General features: G+C 43.0%; 1 protein-coding gene across 1 annotated transcript in view; it reads left to right on the top strand.

Annotated features, from left to right (window-relative positions):
• ALDH16A1 (aldehyde dehydrogenase 16 family member A1) overlaps positions 1 to 20,012 on the top strand; it is a 214,936-nt gene that overhangs the window by 155,641 nt on the left and 39,283 nt on the right. Inside the window, exons 14-15 of the mRNA XM_040327630.1 lie at positions 7,076 to 7,280; positions 15,427 to 15,612. Coding sequence (XP_040183564.1) covers positions 7,076 to 7,280; positions 15,427 to 15,612 — 391 coding nt within the window. The remainder of the gene's footprint in view (positions 1 to 7,075; positions 7,281 to 15,426; positions 15,613 to 20,012) is intronic.

The following is a 20,012-nucleotide window of genomic DNA, read 5'->3' as shown; positions in this document are numbered from 1 at the left end:
TCCACATCTGTTATCTTCACCTCCAAGATCGTCAGAGATCAGCTACCCGGGCAGCTGCTGCAACAACCGGTTTGCAAAACCAAAGAATTTTTGCACAAGCTGTCAGAAACCATCTCAGGAAAGCTCAACTGCATGCTCCTCATCCTCATCAGGGTCTTGACCTGACTGCAGTTCGTTGTCATAACCATTTTGAGTGGGCAAATGCTCACATTTGATGGCATCTGGCACTTTGGAGAGGTGTTCTCTTCATGGACAAGTCCCAGTTTTCACTGTACAGGGCAGATGGCAGACAGTGTGTATGGCGTTGTGTATGTGAGCGGTTTGCTGATGTCAAAGTTGTGGATCAAGTGGCTTATGGTGGCAGTAGAGTTATGGTATGGTATGCTATGGACAACGAACAGAGGTTCCTTTTTTTTTTTTTATGGCATTTTGAATGCACAGAGATACTGTGACGAGATCCTAAGGCCCATTTTTGTGCCATTCATCCACGACCTTCACCTCATGTTGCAGGATGATAAAACGCAGCCACGGCTGGGATGAGTTTCACTAGCACGCATGAACCTCTTGCATTAGGGGGAATTACCTTATAAGTCATTGTTAAAACTAATTTTACCCTCTAGAAGAAAAAGCCGATCACCGGCTTGTTTACTGCCTTGTGACAGGACACTGATCTTCTGCTCCCTGTCATCGGGATCAGTGTCATGTCACAGATAGACCACCCCCAGTTAGAATCACTCCCTAGAACATACTTAACCCCTTCCTTGCCCCCTAGTGGTTAACCCCTTCACATGACGTGTGCAGACGGTCATGTGCATAGCCATGCGGCAGGCCCTCAGTGAGACGCAAAGTGTCTCACAATTTGAACACCAACTACATGGCTCTGAACACAACCGTATGCACACCATCCTACGGCTACCAATGGTTCAAACCATACTCTGTCATGGCTCAGTGGGCCATCATTTTTGGATGGTTATGCTATGGTCCCCTTGTACGTGGATCTGTTTGCTCGGAGTCATTAATGCAGTCGCCATGAAGTGGCCAGTCTCTTGGTGAGGCATGAACAAACATCCCTAAAAGAGCAAACATGTCTGCCGTGTCCACGGGAAGGTTTACGCGGCCAATGGTCCTCCACCAACGTCTATATGTGCAAATACGCTCACATGAGCGCATTACCGCAAAATCAACACTGGGGGACATCTGACAACATACATTAACCACTTGCCGTCGCCGCACCGTCATTATACGTCCACAAGGTGGCTCTCCTAGGCGAGACCACGTAAATGGACGTCCTACCTTTTAGCCGCCACTAGGGGCGCACGCGCGCCGCCGGAGGCGCGCGCGCGCGCCCCCCGCTCGCCCCCGACTCCCGTGCGTGTGCCCGGCGGGCGCGATCGCCGCCGGGCACACGCGATCGCTCGGTACAGAGCGGGGAACGGGAGCTGTGTGTGTAAACACACAGCTCTCGTTCCTGTCAGCAGGGGAAATGCTGATTTTCTGTTCATACAATGTATGAACAGAAAATCAGTGTTTCCCCTAGTGAGGCCACCCCCCCCCCCACAGTAAGAACACACCCAGGCATACTTAACCCCTTCCCCGCCCCCTAGTGTTAACCCCTTCACTGCCAGTGGCATTTTTATAGTAATCTAATGCATTTTTATAGCACTGATCGCTATAAAAATGCCAATGGTCCCAAAAATGTGTCAAAAATGTCCGAAGTGTCCGCCATAATGTTGCAATACCGAAAAAAAAATCGCTGATCGCCGCCATTACTAGTAAAAAAAATATTAATAAAAATGCCATAAAAATACCCCCTATTTTGTAAACGCTATAACTTTTGCGCAAACCAATCAATAAACGCTTATTGCGATTTTTTTTACGAAAAATATGTAGAAGAATACGTATCGGCCTAAACTGAGGAAAAAAAATGTTTTTTTATATATTTTTGGGGGATATTTATTACAGCAAAAAGTAAAAAATATTCATTTTTTTCAAAATTGTCGCTCTATTTTTGTTTATAGCGCAAAAAATAAAAAACGCAGAGGTGATCAAATACCACCAAAAGAAAGTTCTATTTGTGGGAAAAAAAGGACGCCAATTTTGTTTGGGAGCCACGTCGCACGACCGCGCAATTGTCTGTTAAAGCGACGCAGTCCCGAATCGCAAAAAGTACTCTGGTCTTTGGGCAGCAATATGGTCCGGGGGGTAAGTGGTTAATACACCATAATGTAACTGAAGAATTGCAAATGCATTTTTGTAAGAATCAAAATCTAAAAGCTGATGTTTAGATATGTCTGACATCTCAAAAACAATGTAATGGATATGGGGTTTTAATGCGTTGTAATATAGGGAGCGCAGGGTCACCAACCAGCCATTTGTAAACTTAAACAGTCTTATTGTATCTTGCTTTCTCCAGCAAACAAAAGCAACAGTCCACAACTCTGATATAATGAAAAAAATAACATGTGGGCTCATTGCCAGTATGCCAATCCCACACCAGGGTTTAGAATACCAGTCAACTTTGGGATGCCGCAAAGGCCACAGGAGTTAGGCCAGCTGTGTCTTGGATACCAGACAGTACTTGCTTGCTTACAGCTCTGAACCATTCCACTCTACCTCAGACAGGTACTGACCCCTTCCTGGGTTCTTTCAGACCTTCCCTGAAGGCAGGACCACAACCCATACTGGGGAAATGTAACTGATGTCTAGGACACTTCCTGGTGTCCTGTAGAGAATCCAACAGGTAAAGTGAAAAAATAAAATAGAGAGGATGTGGCCACTGTTCCTCTATCATACGGTAGCTTAAGGCTTAATATACACGGGACATTTTACAACCTCTCATGAACGATTTAACTTGACAGATAGTAACCGACGTTTAAAAATGGCCATTTTGCCGCATTTACATGCCGCTTTTGCGTTTTTAGAAGCTTCTTTTTAAAAAAAAAAATAGTAAATTAAAAACGTCTGTAAACGAAACGCGGCTAAACGCAAGTTATCACGTTTACAAGCTGTTATAGGCATTTGGTGTTCCAAATGTCTCTGAACATCCGTCCTGAACGCATTTTTTTTATTTATTTTTTGCTTTCCAAAAAATGCTTCTAAACTTAACTGCCTAGAAACGACTATAAATTACCCTGTGTACATGTACTGATCAGATACCACCGAGAAGAGTTCAGGGGCAGCTGAAAAAAACTCCCAACTGCTCCTAAAGGTCCGTTTTACCAGCAGCAGTGTACATGAAGCCGGTCGTTTTTACAACCTCTCCTGAACGATTTAACTTGACAGATGGCAACCAACTTTTGAAACGTCCTCTGTTATCTTAGCAGTACATGTACACAGGGTCGTTTATAGTAGTTTCTAGGCAGTTGTGTTTAGAGCAGGGGTGACCAACCTTTTTGAAGAGCGAGGGCCACTTAAGCGACTTGGTAACAGATCTCAGGCCACAATAAGCAGAGTGGGCGGATGACAGGTCCGTGTCCACTCTGCATATGCAGAGCGGACATGGACACAGCCCACTCTACTCTATGGGCCCTTCAATCCGATCCACCCAGATGGAAGGTGATGGATTTTTTTTTTTTTTTTAGCGGATCAGATTGGAGGTAGGCAGGGGGTAAACGGACACCCATTTACATCTACTGCCCCACAGAGGTGAATGTAAGGTCCAATTGGGTTGGACTGATCATGTGAAAGGGACCTAAGTCTGCTTTAATATCGATGCACTGCAGTTTACCCACACTGCGGGTGCAGTGTAGTGCACCTGTGGCTTTCCTGCGGGTTAGCTGCACTTTGCCATAGACTTCTATTATATCCTGCAGGTAATAACATAAGTCTATGGCTCAGTGCAGGTAACACTGCGCTGCACCTGCAGATCAGTTTGAAAGCAGCCCAGTAATCACTGCAGAACAAATATGCCCATGTATACACTCTGATTTTAGTAATAAACTTACCTTTTAACAGTCTTCTATTCAGGTAAAGCTGGCTGTTGCTGTCCCAGGCAGAGTGCATTTGGTATCATTCTGCCTGTGACAGAAGCCAGAGCTATACAGGAAGCATCTTCTTATTTGCCTCTGTTCTGCAGCCGCTTGCTTCCACTACCGTTGCTTTATTCACAACACTGATTCTGTGTGATAGCGGGTCGGCAACCCATGGTCTGGGCTCGCTGGTCCGCCATCCCAGAGCAGGAGGCCACATCCCCCCCCTCCCGCCGCCATCCGGTGCTTCTCCGGGCTTCTCCGGGCTCTCCCGTGCCATCGGGGGCCCGGAGAACGAATCGTCCGGCGCTGGCAGGAAGCGATGTGATGACGTCACGCCCGGGTCCCCGTAAGTAAACAAAGCCGCAATTGCGGCTGCTAAGCAACAGCAAGCATGAGATCGGTGAATTTTTTTTCACCAATTTCATGCTTTCCAGCCTGGAGGAGAGATGTGGGGTCTTATTGACCCTGCATCTCTCCATAAAGAGGACCTGTCACACACATTTCCTATTACAAGGGATGTTTACATTCCTTGTAATAGGAATAAAAGTGATAATAAAAAAAAAAAATTAAAAAAAAAAGTGTCAAAAAAGAAATAAATATGTAAAAAAAAAAAAAAGAAATAAAAAATATTTTTTTTAACGCCCCTGTCCCCAGTAGCTCTCGCGCAGAAGCGAACGCACACGCAAGTCCCGCCGACATATGTAAACGCCGTTTAAACCACATATGTAAGGTATCGCCGCGTGCGTTAGAGTGCCAGCAACAATTCTAGCACTAGATCTCCTCTGTAAATCTAAATTGGTAACCTGTAAAAAATTTCAAAGCGTTGCCTATGGAGATTTTTAAGTACCGAAGTTTGGCGCAATTCCATGAGTGTGCGCAATTTTAAAGCGTGACATGTTAGGTATCTATTTACTCGGTGTAACATCATATTTCATATTTTACAAAAAAATTGGGCTAACTTTACTGTTTTGTTATTTTTTTAATTCATGAAACAATTTTTTTCCAAAAAAAAGGCGTTTGAAAAATTATTGCGCAAATAGCGTGCAAGATAAAACGTTTCAATGACCATCGTTTTATTCCCTAGGGTGTCTGCTAAAAAAACATATATAATGTTTGGGGGTTCTGCGTAATTTTCTAGCAAAAAAATTATGATTTGTACATGTAGGAGAGAAGTGCCAGAATAGGCCTGGTATGGATGTGTGTATAACTGCCTTGTATGGAAGTGGTTAAAGGATCACTAAAGGAAATTTTTTTTTTAGCTAAATAGCTTCCTTTACCTTACTGCAGTCCTGGTTTCATGTCCTCATTGTTCGCTTTTGCTTTGAAGTTGCTGTAATTCTGCTGTGATCTCCACACTTCCTGCTTGTCTGGCTCCTTATGAAAAATCTCATGGCAGCTTTTCACTGTGGTCCAAGCTGTGTGTCTAAAACTCCTCAGAACCAATCAGATTCATTTTAAAAACAAAACACTGCCCTGGATTTGTTTGTTTTTGTTCTGTGTCTCTCTCTACTTCACAGAAACATGAAACCAGTTTAAAAGTGAAAGTGAAACTAGAGGCACATTATATGATTTATTTTTATCTATTTTTAATCATTTTTAAAAGGAATCAGTTAACTTTTATGTCTCTTTACCCTGTAAACAGTCTTTTCAGCAAAAACATTTTTTTCCTTTAGTGACCCTTTAAAGGGGTTGTAAAGACAAAAATATTTTCCTCCTTAAATTTAAAGTCTAACAGTAGCTGATGAAGTAAAAAGTAATGTTTTGCATTATAACTAGTTTGATACCTGTTGAAATCGAGCTGTTTTATTCACCTCCGTCACTCTTGAATCGTTATTCTCACTGACTTCCTGGTTTGCGGTGCGCATTTATTCTTGCTACATCACGGCCTAATGGGAACTACAGTTCCCATTAGGCTTAGCCTCCATGCCTGTGAGGGATAAGAGAGCATCTTCATGCAGGGCTGTAGTCATAGGGAGGGGGTGAGCACATTCTGCTTTCCACCATGCAAAACGGCTCAGATGCTGGTGGAAAGCAAGAAGAGGAGAGACAGGAAATGGCATTTTCAAACCTGGATTACTGTATTTGGGAGGTCAAAAGGAAAAACAAGGTAAGTGATATTTAAATGCTCTAGCTTACAGCAATCAATTGATCTAATAAAAAACAAACCTTTAGTGTTCCTTTAACGTCCATTTACCAGCAGCAGTATACATGAGGCCAGGTCTGAATTGAAGGAAATGTGTATTGAGAGAAATATAGGGACTGCTACCACAGCTTTAATGAATACCTTTATAGAAATCTAGCCATTGTTCTCCAGACGTTTTGGGTTTCAACAGAGCTGTAAACTCTAGTCTAGAGACAGTTGGGAGTAAAAATTCCATAAGGTTAGCAGTTTATAAGAAATGCTTGAAAATCATGTCTGGCAAAAGAAATGTGAATGTGCTCAAAGTCCTTGGTTACAATTAATAATTGTTTGGCTGTACAATTGAACCCTTTCACCATGTTTACATGTTTTATGTATTAGATTGGAACCTTATGATTCATTGATGAGAAATTGACATTGTAAAACAGACTGCATAAGACCCCTTTCACACTGAGGAGTTTTTCAGGCGGTACAGCGCTAAAAAAAAGCACTGCTATACCGCCTGAAAAACTCCTGCACTGCATACTCAATGTGAAAGCCCGAGAGCTTTCACACTGAGGCGATGCGCTGGCGGGAGAGAAAAAAATCTCCTGCAAGCAGCATCTTTGGAGCGGTGAGAGAAGCGGCGTGTATACCGCTCCTTCACCGCTCCTTCTTATTTAAAACAATGGGAAACCGCGGCAATACCGCCCGCAATGCGCCTCTGCAGAGGCGCATTGCGGGCGGTATTAACCCTTTATCGGCCACTAGCAGGGGTTAATACCGCACCGCTAGCGGCCGAATCCCACGGCAAATTCGACGGTTTAGCGGCGCTATACAGCCACCGCAGCTCCCGCCCCAGTGTGAAAGGGGCCTAAGACAGTGGCTACTAAGATCACATGAGAGCAATTGATAATGAGTTTGCTGTGATACACAAATGTAAAACAAAACAAAAAAATACTTTTTCTGTTTCCTAACATTCCAGTTGGGGCAAGAGGGCATCTCATAACAGAGCACAGATTGTCTATTACATGGCTGAAAACCTGGAGCTGAGGAGGAATGAAGTAGCGCAAAGGCTGAGCACACTGACTGGACAATCAATTGAGAAGTCCCAGCAAGAAGTGGATCTCAGCATTCAGCGCCTTTTTTACTGGGGGGCATACTGTGACAAATACGGGGGCAATGTGCAGGTAAGATTTTTTTCACCAAGTGTTACTTTCAGACTTGGTCATACAACACATTTTAAAATAGATGTATATCAGACTTTGTAAAAAATAGAAACACTGCGCTAAAACATAAAGGGAAAAAAATGAAAAAATAAGTAAAAAAATTAGCTGCCAGTACCAAAAATTGTAGATAGAAAAAGTGTGAAAAGTTATAGGTACAGCGCTAGAAACCGTGATCAAAAAACCCAATGACGGGAATTAATAAATGAATTATTACCCGAATGTAACAAGGTATATGAAATGGTCGTGAACCAGAAAAATCATTTTAAGGTGAATAACAATAGAATTACAAACTCGATAACCAAAAACTGGTGCAACTCGGTGTTTAAATAAGCATAACGTATGTATCTAAAATACAATTATGATATAAAAACAATATTCATGCTGTGAAGAAAGGAAAATTGAGTGTATAATCAGAGTCCCAAAACAGCAGATATTGATGTGTGCTGATGGATAAATCCTCAGTGTAATAGGAGTTTAATCCATGAGATAAATCAGTCCTTATAGGGAACATAATGGTGCACAGAAAAGGGGACTAGTAATGAGAGAGGCTTCCTTCCACCAGTTGAGGCACCCGAAAGCTAGTATTGTAGTCTCCTTACCCCAACAAATGACCACTGTCACGGCGGTCAATTCAGACACAGGGATTTTAGGTCTCCCTATAGACTCACAGCTGGTACCGGTTATTACAGATGAAAGCAGTATCTGGCAACTCAGGGGGATATAAACAAAAAACTCCATAGTGTAATACTGTAAAGTATATTTAATGAAAAAAAATATATATATTGCACTTACAAAAGGATGGTTATAATAGCGCGGTGTAATAACAGTAAAGGAGCGCGGTGTCTCGTGGCATCTCTTCCAGGCTTCCTCCGCTAATTTGCTCTCTGTGTCAGTGTATCTCCGTATGGAGAGGCGTCATGACGTCAGAACTACAGGCCACATCCTACGCGTTTCGTCACTACAGGACGTCGTCTGGGATTGGCTGCTGTCATGCAGTACTACAGTGCCTTGAAAAAGTATGCATACCCCTTGAAAATGTTCACATTTTGTCACGTTGCAACCAAAAACGTAAATCTATTTTATTGGGATTTTATGTGATGGACCAACACAAAGTGGAACATAATTGTGAAGTGGAAGGAAAATGTTAAATGGTTTTCCAAAAATGTTACGAATAAATATCTGAAAAGTGTGGCGTGCATTTGTATTCAGCCCCCTTTACTCTGATACCCCTAACTAAAATCTAGTGGAACCAATTGTTTTCCACAGTCACCTAATTAGTAAATAGAGTCCACCTGTGTGTAATTTAATCTCAGTATAAATATAGCTGTTCTGTGAAGCCTCAGAGGTTTGTTAGAGAACCTTTGTGAACAAACTGCATCATGAAGGCCAAGGAACACACCAGACAGGTAAGGGATAAAGTTGTGGAGACGTTTAAAGCAAGTTTAGGTTATAAAAAAAAGTATCCCAAGCTTTGAACATCTAACAGAGCACTGTTCAATCCATCATTCGAAAATGGGAAATAGTATAGCACAACTGCAAACCTACCAAGATATGGCCATCCACCTAAACTGAGAGGGAAATGAGAGCATTAATCTAGCAGCCTAGAGGCCCATGGTAACTCTGGAGGATCTGAAGAGATCCACAGCTCAGGTGAGAGAATCTGTCTACAGGACAACTATTAGGCCCCATACACACGAGAGGATTTATCCGCGAATACGGTCCAGCGGACCGTTTCCGCGGGTAAATCCTCTCGAGGATTTGTGCGGATTTCCAATGCGATGGAGTGTACTCACCATCGCATTGAAATCCACGCCGAAATCCTCTGGCGATGACGTGTCGCGCCGTCGCCGTGATTTTGACGCGGCGACGTGCGCGACGCTGTCATATAAGGAATTCCACGCATGCGTCGAATCATTACGACGCATGCGGGGGATCCCTTCGGACGGATGGATCCGGTGAGTCTATACAGACCAGCGGATCCATCCGTTGGGATGGATTCCAGCGGATAGATTTGCTTAGCATGTCAGCAAATATTTATCTGCTGGAATCCATCCCAGGGGATAAATATCCGCGGAAACGGATCCGCTGGAGTGTACACACCATAGGATCTATCCGCTGAAACCCTTTCGCTGGGATTTTTCAGCGGATGGATTCTATCATGTGTATGGGGCCTTAGTCGTACTCTCCACAAATCTGGCCTTTATGGAAGAGTGGCAAGAAGAAAACCAATGCATATATACTGCGGCAGGGCGCATTTCAGACACTGAATGTGGCATGAAACTTGGTATGTCGCGAAACGGCGTACCTGTACATTTCCTGCAATAGATACTGTGGGTGCACGGGCAATGCATGTGTCCGGCAGACCCAATGTCCGCCGCCCCCCACGATCGCGATACAAAGAGGCAGATCCCTGTTCTGACAGGGAACAACATGGAGATCTGTTGTTCCTAGTGATCAGAAACGGCGATCTCTGTGTTGTTTCTGTCAGCACTTCCCCCACACAGTAAGAAACACACTGAGGGAACACATTTAACCCTTTGATCACCCCTCGATGTTAACCCCTTCCCTGCCAGTGTCATTTATACATTAATCGGTGCATTTTTTTAGCACTGATCACTGTATTGGTATCACTGGTCCCCAAAAAGTGTCACTTAGGGTCAGATTTGTCCACTGCAAATATATCCCGTAGTTTGTAGACGTTATAACTTTTGCGCAAACCAATCAATATACGCTTCTTGGTTTTTTTTTTACCAAAAATATGTAGACGAATACATATTGGCCTAAATTGATGAAGAAATTAATATTTTTTTTTTGGATATGTATTATAGCAGAAAGTAAAAAAAATATAGCTTTTTTTTTTTTCAAAATTGTAGTTTTTTTTTTTTTTTTTTTAATAGTGCAAAAAATAAAAACTGCAGAGGTGATAAAATACTACAAAAACAAAGCTCTATTTGTGGGAGAAAAAACTATTTTATTTTGGTATAGCGTTGTACGACGCACTTTTCAGTCAAATTAACGGAGTGCCGTAACGCAAAAAAAAAAGGCCCAGTCATTCACCTCATCACAGGGCATTTTCACCCCCTTCCTGCCCAGGCCATTTTTTCAGCCTTCAGCGCTGTCACACTTTGAATGAAAATTGCGCAGTTATGCAACACTGTACCTAAATTAAACTTTTAATAATTTTCTTCACACAAATAGAGCTCTCTTTTGGTGGTATTTAATCACTGCTGTTTTTTTTTCTGAAAAAGACCGAAAATTATGCTAGCGAAGCAAATAGAATATTGGCATGCATTAAAAAGGGGATTAACTCAAACAGAGATAAAAACAATAATTCTCCCGCTCTACAAAACTCTGGTCTGGCCGCACCTAGAGTATGCTGTCCAGTTCTGGGCACCAGTTCTCAGAAAGGATGTACTGGAAATGGAGCGAGTAAAAAGAAGGGCAACAAAGCTAATAAAGGGTCTGGAGGATATTAGTTGTGAGGAAAGGTTGGAGCACTGAACTTATTCTCTCTGGAGAAGAGACACTTGAGAGGGGATATGATTTCAATTTCCAAATACCGTACTGGTGACCCACAATGGGGATAAAACTTTTTTGCGGAAGGGAGTTTAAATGTGGCCACTCATTAAAATGAGAAGAAAAGAGGTTTAACCTTAAACTACGTAGAGGGTTCTTTACTGTAAGGCCGGGTACTAACGAGCAAACATGTACGATGAAACCGGTCCGTCGGACCGTTTTCACCGTACATGTCTGCCAGAGGGCTTCTGTACGATGGCTGTACTAACCATCGTACAGAAGTCCGCGCGTAAACAATACGCGGGGCGTGTCCGCGTCGTCGCCGCGACGATGACGCGGGCGGGCCTGCCATTTAAAGGCTTCCACGCATGCGTCGAAGTCATTCGACGCATGCGAGGGACGGCGTGCGCTCGGACATGTACGGTAGGTCTGTACTGACGACCGTACATGTCCGGGCGGGCAGGATTCCAGCGGACGGTTTTAAAACACGTCCAGGAATATTTGTCTGCTGGGAAAAGGCCCGGCGGGCAAATGTTTGCTGGAATTCGGCACGCTCGCGCCTACACACGACCAAACATGTATGCTGAAACTGGTCCGCGGACCAGTTTCAGCATACATGTTTGGTCGTGTGTACGGGGCCTTAGAGCGGCAAGGATGTGGAATTCCCTTCCACAGGCGGTGGTCTCAGCGGGGAGCAGTGATAGTTTAAAAAAAACTATTAGATAAGCACCTGAACGACCACAACATACAGGGATATACAATGTAATACTGACTTATAACCACACACATAGGCTGGACTTGATGGTCTTTTTTCGTCCTCACCTACTATGTTAATATGTAAATATAGGGCCATCTTAGAAGAAAACCTGTTAGACTTGTGACTGGGGCAGAGGTTTACCTTCCAGCAGGACGACCCTAAACATACAGCCAGAGCTACAATGGAATGGTTTGGGATCAAAGCATATTCATGTGTTAGAATGGCCCAGCCAAAGTCCAGACCTAAATTCAATTGAGAATCTGTAGCAAGACTTGAAAATTGCTGTTCACAGATGCTTTCCATCCAATCTGGCAAAGCCTGAGATACTTTCAAAGAAGAATGTGCAAAAATGTCACTCTCTCTAAATGTGCAAAGCAGGTAGAGACATCCCCAAAAAGACGTGCAGCTGTAATTGCAGTGGAAAGTGGTTATACAAAGTATTGATTCGACGGGCTGAATACAAATGCACCCCACACCTTTCACATATGTATATGTAAAACATTTTGAAAAACATTTATCGTTTTCCTTCCACTTCACAATTCTGTGCTACGTTGATGGTCTATCACATAAAATCCCCCAAAAATACTTGCAATATTGCACCTTTTGTCATGTTACAACCAAAAATTCTAAGGGGTATGAATACTTTTTCAAGACACTGTATTTAAAGTATATCAACAGACCTGGTGCTCAAAATCTTGCTGGCCTATCCCCTTCCACCTATGTTCAAAGTCTGTACTGTGCCATACAAGTAATCATTCATCCCTGAAGAGAACATATAAAGTCAATGGGGGCAGATCCATGTACCTATTTATTTTATTTCGAATCCTCAAAGAATTTGCGCCGCAAGTTACGGCGGCGTAGTGTATCTCGGCGGCGTAAGGGCGCGGAATTCAAATGGATGTAATGGGGGCGTGTTTTATGTAAATACGTCGTGACCCGACATAAACGTTTTTTTTTTAACTGCACATGCGCCGTTCGTGGGGGTATCCCAGTGCGCATGCTCGAAATTAAACCGGAACCAGCCAATGCTTACGACGGTGACGTAATTCAACGCAAATTCCTATTCGCGAACGACTTACGCAAACGACGTAAAAAATTCAAAATTGTTACGACGGCCATACTTAACATTGAGTACGCCTCAGAATAGCAGCTTTAACTGTACGCCGGAAAAAGCCGAACGCAAACGACGTAAAAACAATGCGCCGGCCGGACGTACGTTCGTGGATCGCCGTAACTAGCTAATTTGCATACTCAATGCGGAATTCGACGGAAACGCCACCTAGCGGCCGCCGAAAAATTGCAGCTTAGATCAGACGGCGTACTAAGACGTACGCCTGTCCGATCTAGCCGAGATGCCGTTGTATCTTGTTTTGAGGATACAAAACAAAGATACGACGTGCAAAATTTGAAATTACGCAGCGTATCAAGAGATACACCGGGATAATATCTTTGTGGATCTGCCCCAAAAAGTTTTCAAGAGTAAAAAATACATAAATACTGTGTGTATAATAAATAAATAAATATATATATATATATTCCAAAAGTGAGTACACCCCTCACATTTTTGTAAATATTTTATTATATCTTTTCATGTGACAACACTGAAGAAATTTCATTTTGCTATAATAGTGAGTGTACAGCTTGTATAACAGTGTAAATTTGCTGTCCCCTCAAAATAACTCAACACAGTTATTAATGTCATAACCGCTGGCAACAAAAGTGAGTACGCCTCTAAGTGAAAATGTCCAAATTGGGCCCAAAGTTTCAATATTTTGTGTGGCCACCATTATTTTACCAGCACAGCACAGCATTTTAACGTACAGGTAAGCCTAGATTAATGCCGTGTACACACGATCAGTCCACCCGATGAGAACAAACCGATGGACTGTTTTCATCGGTTAACCGATAAAGCTGACTGATGGTCAGTCGCGCCTACACACCATCGGGTAAAAAAAAACGATCGTGTCAGAACGCGGTGACGTAAAACACAACGACGTGCTGAAAAAAACCCGAAGTTCAATGCTTCCAAGCATGCGTCGACTTGATTCTGAGCATGCGTGGATTTTTAACGGATTGGTCGTGCCTACAAACGATCGTTTTTTTTCTATCGGTTAGGAATCCATCGGTTAAATTTAAAACAAGTTGGCTTTTTTTTTAACCGATGGCGCCCACACACGATCGGTTTAACCGATCGTGTGTACGTCGCATAAGGCTTACCTGTAGGTGCAACAAATATCTCCTAAACCTACACGGTTTAGGAGATATTTGCAGAAAAGACTGCACCGATGTCTACGGCGCACGCACGCCAATTACATAACGGTGCACTGAGCGTGCCGTTGGTGAAGGCGATCGCGCAGGAATGACATCATAGTGGCTTCAGCCAATCACAGCGCTGGAGCCGCAATACCCGGAAGTCACTCGGGTATCATGGCGTTGGCGGAGGATAGAAACGAGAGTTGCTTCGGGGGCTTCGATCTCAGGTAAGTAATTCATAATGAGCTAGTATGCTATGCATACTAGCTCATTATGCCTTTATCTTGCAGGGTTTAAAAAACAAAATTATGTTTTAGAAGGTTTACTTCCTCTTTAACCCTCTTGGGCATGGAGTTCATCAGAGCTTCACAGGTTACCTCACATTGGGGTTATTCCCCTCTTGTTTAGCTGCTAGTACTGGAAGCGAGTGGACATCCCATTAAAGAAATTATACATTTCATAAATCATATACTGTATAAATTATATAATATAAAAATATACAAATTACATTCTAACCCTTCTCCACACTACAGAAAAACATTTATTGTTTTCTGCTTAATTTTTTATTTATTTTTTCGTAATTTGAAAACATACAGTATATGTTCAGTTTACAAATGCCATATTTACTTATTACATGTGTTTGCCAGTACTCCTGCAGAGTAATAGCGCACCTGGATTGATTTTACTGTTCTGTTAACCACGAGCCGACCAGCCGCCGCAGTTATATGGTCCCGGTCCTGTCGGGGAGAAATGACGGATCGTCTGTTCATACAATGTATGAACAGCGATCAGTCATTTCCCCCAGTCAGTCCCACCCTCCCTTCAGTTAGAACACACACAGGGAACATAATTAACCCCTTCCTCGCCCCCTAGTATTAACTCCTTCCCTGCCAGTGGCATTTTTATAGTAATCAATGCATTTTTATAGCACTGATCGCTATAAAAATGCCAATGGTCCCAAAAATGTGTCCGAAGTGTCCGCCATAAGGTCGCAGCACCGATAAAAATCGCTGATCGCCGCCATTACTAGTAAAAAAAAAATATTAATAAAAATGCCATAAAACTATCCCCTATTTTGTAGACGCTATAACTTTTGCGCAAACCAATTAATAAACGCTTATTACATATTTTTCGTAAAAAAAAAAACATGTAGAATACGTATCGGCCTAAATTAAAGAATTTTTATATATATGTATATGTGTGTGTGTATATATATATATATATATATATATATATATATATATATTTTTTTTTTTTTGGGGGGGGGGGGATATTTATTATAGCAAAAAGTAAAAAATATTCAAAATTGTCGCTCTATTTTTGTTTATAGCGCAAAAAATTAAAACCGCAGAGGTGATCAAATACCACCAAAAGAAAGCTCTATTTGTGGAAAAAAAAGGACGCCAATTTTGTTTGGCAACCACGTCGCATGACCGCGCAATTGTCAGTTAAAGCAACGCAGTGCCGAATCGCAAAAAGGGACCCGTCATTGACCAGCAATATGGTCCAGGGCTGAAGTGGTTAACATAGTTCTCTTGAACGTAGATGCACAAACTTTCCCTTTTAATTCTTGTCTTTCAGGAAACATTGTTATATGGAGCTACTGTATTGGTTCGAGAACCCGTGGGAGTTGTGGGCATTGCTTGCCCAGATGAAAGCCCACTTCTTAGTTTTGTCAGCCTCTTTGCCCCAGCAATTGTGCGTGGAAATGTCGTGGTAGTAATTCCAAGTGAAAAGTTTCCTCTGCCAGCTTTGGACTTTTACCAGGTAAGGTTTTTTTCTCAGCAGTGATAAAGCTATTCAGTATTTTTTTTATTGAAATTTTAAGAGAAATACAAAAGGGAACGCACATAGGGGTCAATGCTTGGCAGACTACCAGCAACTGCCTCACTGCCACCTTTTTTAGTATTTACTGACTCAAAGCCTAATCCCAGGATAAATCCCCCCCCTCCCCCCTTTCCAAATGCTGCAGCTCTGTGTGTCCTTTCAGACACAGATCTGTGGTTTGGCCCTGCCCCCTCTCTCTCCTGATTGACTAACTGACTTTGGCAGTAGCGGGAGCAAATGGCGCCGCTGCTTTGTCTCAGCCAATCAATAGGGAGTGGGGGCGGTCGAGACACTCATGGACATTGCTGGACAGAGATGAGGCTCAGGTCAGTATTAGGGGGTGCTGCTACACACAGAAGGATTTTTATCTTAATGCATAGAAGATGCATTAAGATAAAAAAAAAAACAAGCAATAAATGAGAAGGATGCGCAACGGCTAGACAAACGGAACTGTGCCAACAGGCTCAACAGACCCAAGTGCATAGTGCCAGAGCAAGAACCTTGCAGCCAAAAAATGCAAGGAATTTTTATTTACTTGTTCGATATCTTTGAGTACAGTTAGGCCCCATGCACACGAGACGCTGGTAAACTCAAGTTCAGAGGCATTTGGGCATTTTTTTCAACTGCCCCTGAACACATTTAATGTTATCCTATGTGTCCATGCACACATTCACGTTTTTTTTGCGTTTTAAATCAGTTGGGTTTAGGCTCGTTTTTTCAGACGCAAACGTTTTTGCGTTTCAAAGCTTTGGGAGGGTCTACAATGTCTTTGTTATGAACGCTGGTAGCCGCAAACGCGGTAAAACGCGGCAAAATGCCACGACATTTGCGGCAAAAACCGGCGTTTTAAACGCCGGTTTTTGCCTTTGAAAACTTGAGTTTACATGTGTTTGCATTTGCTTCTCGTATGCATGGGGCCTTACAGGCCACCCTTCCTTCATTTCCTTAATCTATATTTCCTGCTTCAAAGCCGAGGACTCAAAGTGGTATAGGGTTTATAGGGGAGGTGCCCAGTGGGCATGTTCTCAAAAGCTTTCCCAGTGTCCAATCACATAAAGGTACAAGCCTATAAGCAGGGTATATGAATACTCAGCCTGTGCCCTGTACTGTACTTCAAGATTAGGTATTTTGACTAGCCTGAAAAATTTATATTTTCAGGTGCTCCAATTGATGTCTGAGGTAAAAAATGCTCCATTGTGCTTCAAAAGTAGCTCATGTACCTTTTTGAGCTACAGGCACCTGAGTGTGTGTATGTGAACAGGCACAATTTAAAATAATGGGATTTTAGTTGTTATGGGTTATGGAGGTTTTAGCTTCAAAACTCTCTCACACACACACATATATAGGAGCTGTCTGACAGCAGTATCAGCTTGGTGATACCAGAGGAACCCTCATTCCACTAACAGTTTACTCTTTGTCTACTGGAGTTGTCATCATATTTGTACTTCCTGACAGCTTTTCTTGTTTGCGGCTTACTATGTCAGAATGCAGGCACAGAAGTGTTGCAGATTCTACAGATATTGTTGAGTTGATCAGCATTATGGCAACAGCTTACATCTCTTCTGTGTGTAGGATTGCTGTGAAACTTAAACATAGGATTGCTATGAGAAGTTAAGGATGTATATTTTCTCATTAAGCTGGCTACAACACATGAGATGACTGCTGAGCTTGTCTGATCTACTGGAGTTCAGTCATATTGGGACACAATCTTTATCCAAAAGGTCCAGCACGCACCAATAGACTACTATGGGAAGTGAAAAAAGTTAGAACATTTAGAATTTTGTTGTTCCGCTCAGTAAGTAGCAGTAGTAGTATAAAGTCATTCCTGCCCATTCTTTCTCCATGGGCATAAACACATTTGGCCAAGCTGAGCATATATATTTAGGCAACCATTGGCAGACTGTGGCAAAACCATTAAAGGATTAAAGTACATGGAAAGGCAATGTCCAACACATGTCCCTACAGCACTTCAACAGCTGCTTAATACAAATCTAAGCAACATTCTTTAAAAAAATCCTTCACTATACACCTTTTTATTTATGTGTTTATTGGCGGTCACATTACCACAACCCTCTGGGCAGCGAGCAGAGCCGAAGACAAACACAGTTCTTGGAAGTGATGCTCAATAGCTAAAGTAAGGAGAAAGAAAAGAGCTGCAAGCGCAGGTCTAGAGTGTGCCTTGTTGATGCTTCTTTCCTAGAGAATTACAAGGCATGTACATCGGAGGAAGCTTCGGACATGCCCAGTCACAATTATAAATACATAGCTGGAGGAACTTCTGGGGACGACAATGCTGAAACGTTATGTAATTAAATGGAAGCAAGAGAGTGTTGTTGGCGTATCACCTGTATTCCCTGCATACAAAGGGAACTGGCTGGATAAACTGTTAGTTACTGGGTTTAGCCAAGGCTATGACTTGAAAACCCAACATGAAAGTATACAGAGACTTAATACCTGCCTCCATTTTTCCTTAGATGCACCACGTGTTCTTTGTGATACATATTTTGATACACTGAAGGGCAGGTGTTTTTTCTTTTTTTTATTCCCTTATATTGTACATGTGTGTTGGGGTGCAGTTTAGAATAATTTGCAGCACACACATATACCTTGTATTGACTCTAAGGCCGGGTACTCACGAGCAAACATGTACGGTGAAACCGGTCCGTCGGACCGTTTTCACCGTACATGCCTGCCAGAGGGCTTCTGTACGATTGTTGTACTAACCATCGTACAGAAGTCCGCGCATAAACACTACGCGGGGCGTGTCCGCGTCGTCGCTGCGACGATGACGCGGCGACGTGGGCGGGCCTGCCATTTAAAGGCTTCCACGCATGCGTCGACGCATGCGAGGGACGGCGGGCGCTCAGACATGTACGGTAGGTCTGTACTGACGACCGTACATGTCCGAGCGGGCAGGATTCGCGCCTACACACGACCGAACATGTATGCTGAAACTGGCCCGCGGACCAGTTTCAGCATACATGTTTGGTCGTGTGTACGGGGCCTAAAAGGAACATTTTGAAACAACAATGGGGGAAAAATACCATGCTGGATATCTATACTGATATGAACTGGGTAATGTGTAAGGAATGAAAGGATGCCACGCCGTTTGATTGAAATTAAAATTATCAACCTATAGAGGGCTGAATTCAAAGGTGCCCCCCCCCCCCCCTGAAAATCAAAGTGAAAAACATTATGCAGCAGGCTAGTTGATTCTGCTGACATTTCATTGCAGCAACTCAAAATAGTTTGTATGGCCCCCACATGCTTGTATGCATGCCTGACAACATCAGGGCATGCCCCCTTTGAGACGACAGATGGCGTCCTTAGATATTTCCTCCCAGATCTGGACCAGGGCATCGCTGAGCTCCTAAAGAGACTGAGGTGCAACCTGGTGGCATCAAATGGACAGAAACAAAATGGAGTTGGACTGCCTGTGCAACCTTTATAGGGTCCAGGTATCGCCTCGTGCTACCAGTAGTGACACTGACCCTAGCCAAATGCAAAACTAGTGAAAAAAGGTCAGGAAAGTTGAGTAGGGGAAAAAAAAGGCAGTGGCCTCCGGCTCCGCTAGTAAAATCATTTGTTTTTTTTCAAGGTCATCTCGTTGTTGCCCATCTAGTACAACTGTTAATTTTATTAACACCAAAGCAGCTGAAACTGAAACCCCCTCTGCTACTTAACTGACCAGATCAATATCCCAGGAGATTAATTGCCTTGATGCTATATGCTCTGATTAAAAAGTGGTCCTTTAATTTTTTTGAGCAGTGTATAATAAAGAGTGTGCCACATGCAAAAGTCAAAAATTTCTTCGAGGAGATACGACGGCGTATCTCCAGATACGCCGTCGTATCTCTGCGTCCGGCCGGTCGTATCTATGCGCCTGATTCTTAGAATCAGTTACGCATAGATATCTGTTAGATCCGACAGGCGTAAGTCTCTTACGCCGTTGGATCGTAACTGCATTTTCAAGCTGAGCGCTAGGGGCGTGTATGCTGATTTACGCGGCGAAATATGTAAATCAGCAAGATACGCAAATTCCCAAACATACGCCCGGCCGATGCTTACGTTTACGTTAGGCTTTTCCCAGCGTATAGTTACCCCTGCTATATGGTGGCGTAAGTGCGGCGTACCAATGTTAAGTATGGTTGTCGTTCCCGCGACAAAATTTAAACATTTTGCGTCGTTTGCGTAACTCGTCCGTGAATGGGGCTGGACGTAATTTACGTCCACGTCAAAACCAATACGTCCTTGCGGCGTATTAGGCGCAATGCACACAGGGAGATTTCCACGGACGGCGCTTGCGCCGTTCGTGAAAAACGTCAATCACGTCGGGTCAC

Source organism: Rana temporaria, chromosome 10 (assembly GCF_905171775.1).
Source record: "Rana temporaria chromosome 10, aRanTem1.1, whole genome shotgun sequence".
Classification (NCBI taxonomy): Eukaryota; Metazoa; Chordata; class Amphibia; order Anura; family Ranidae; genus Rana; species Rana temporaria.
This window is presented reverse-complemented; position numbering and strand designations above follow the sequence as displayed.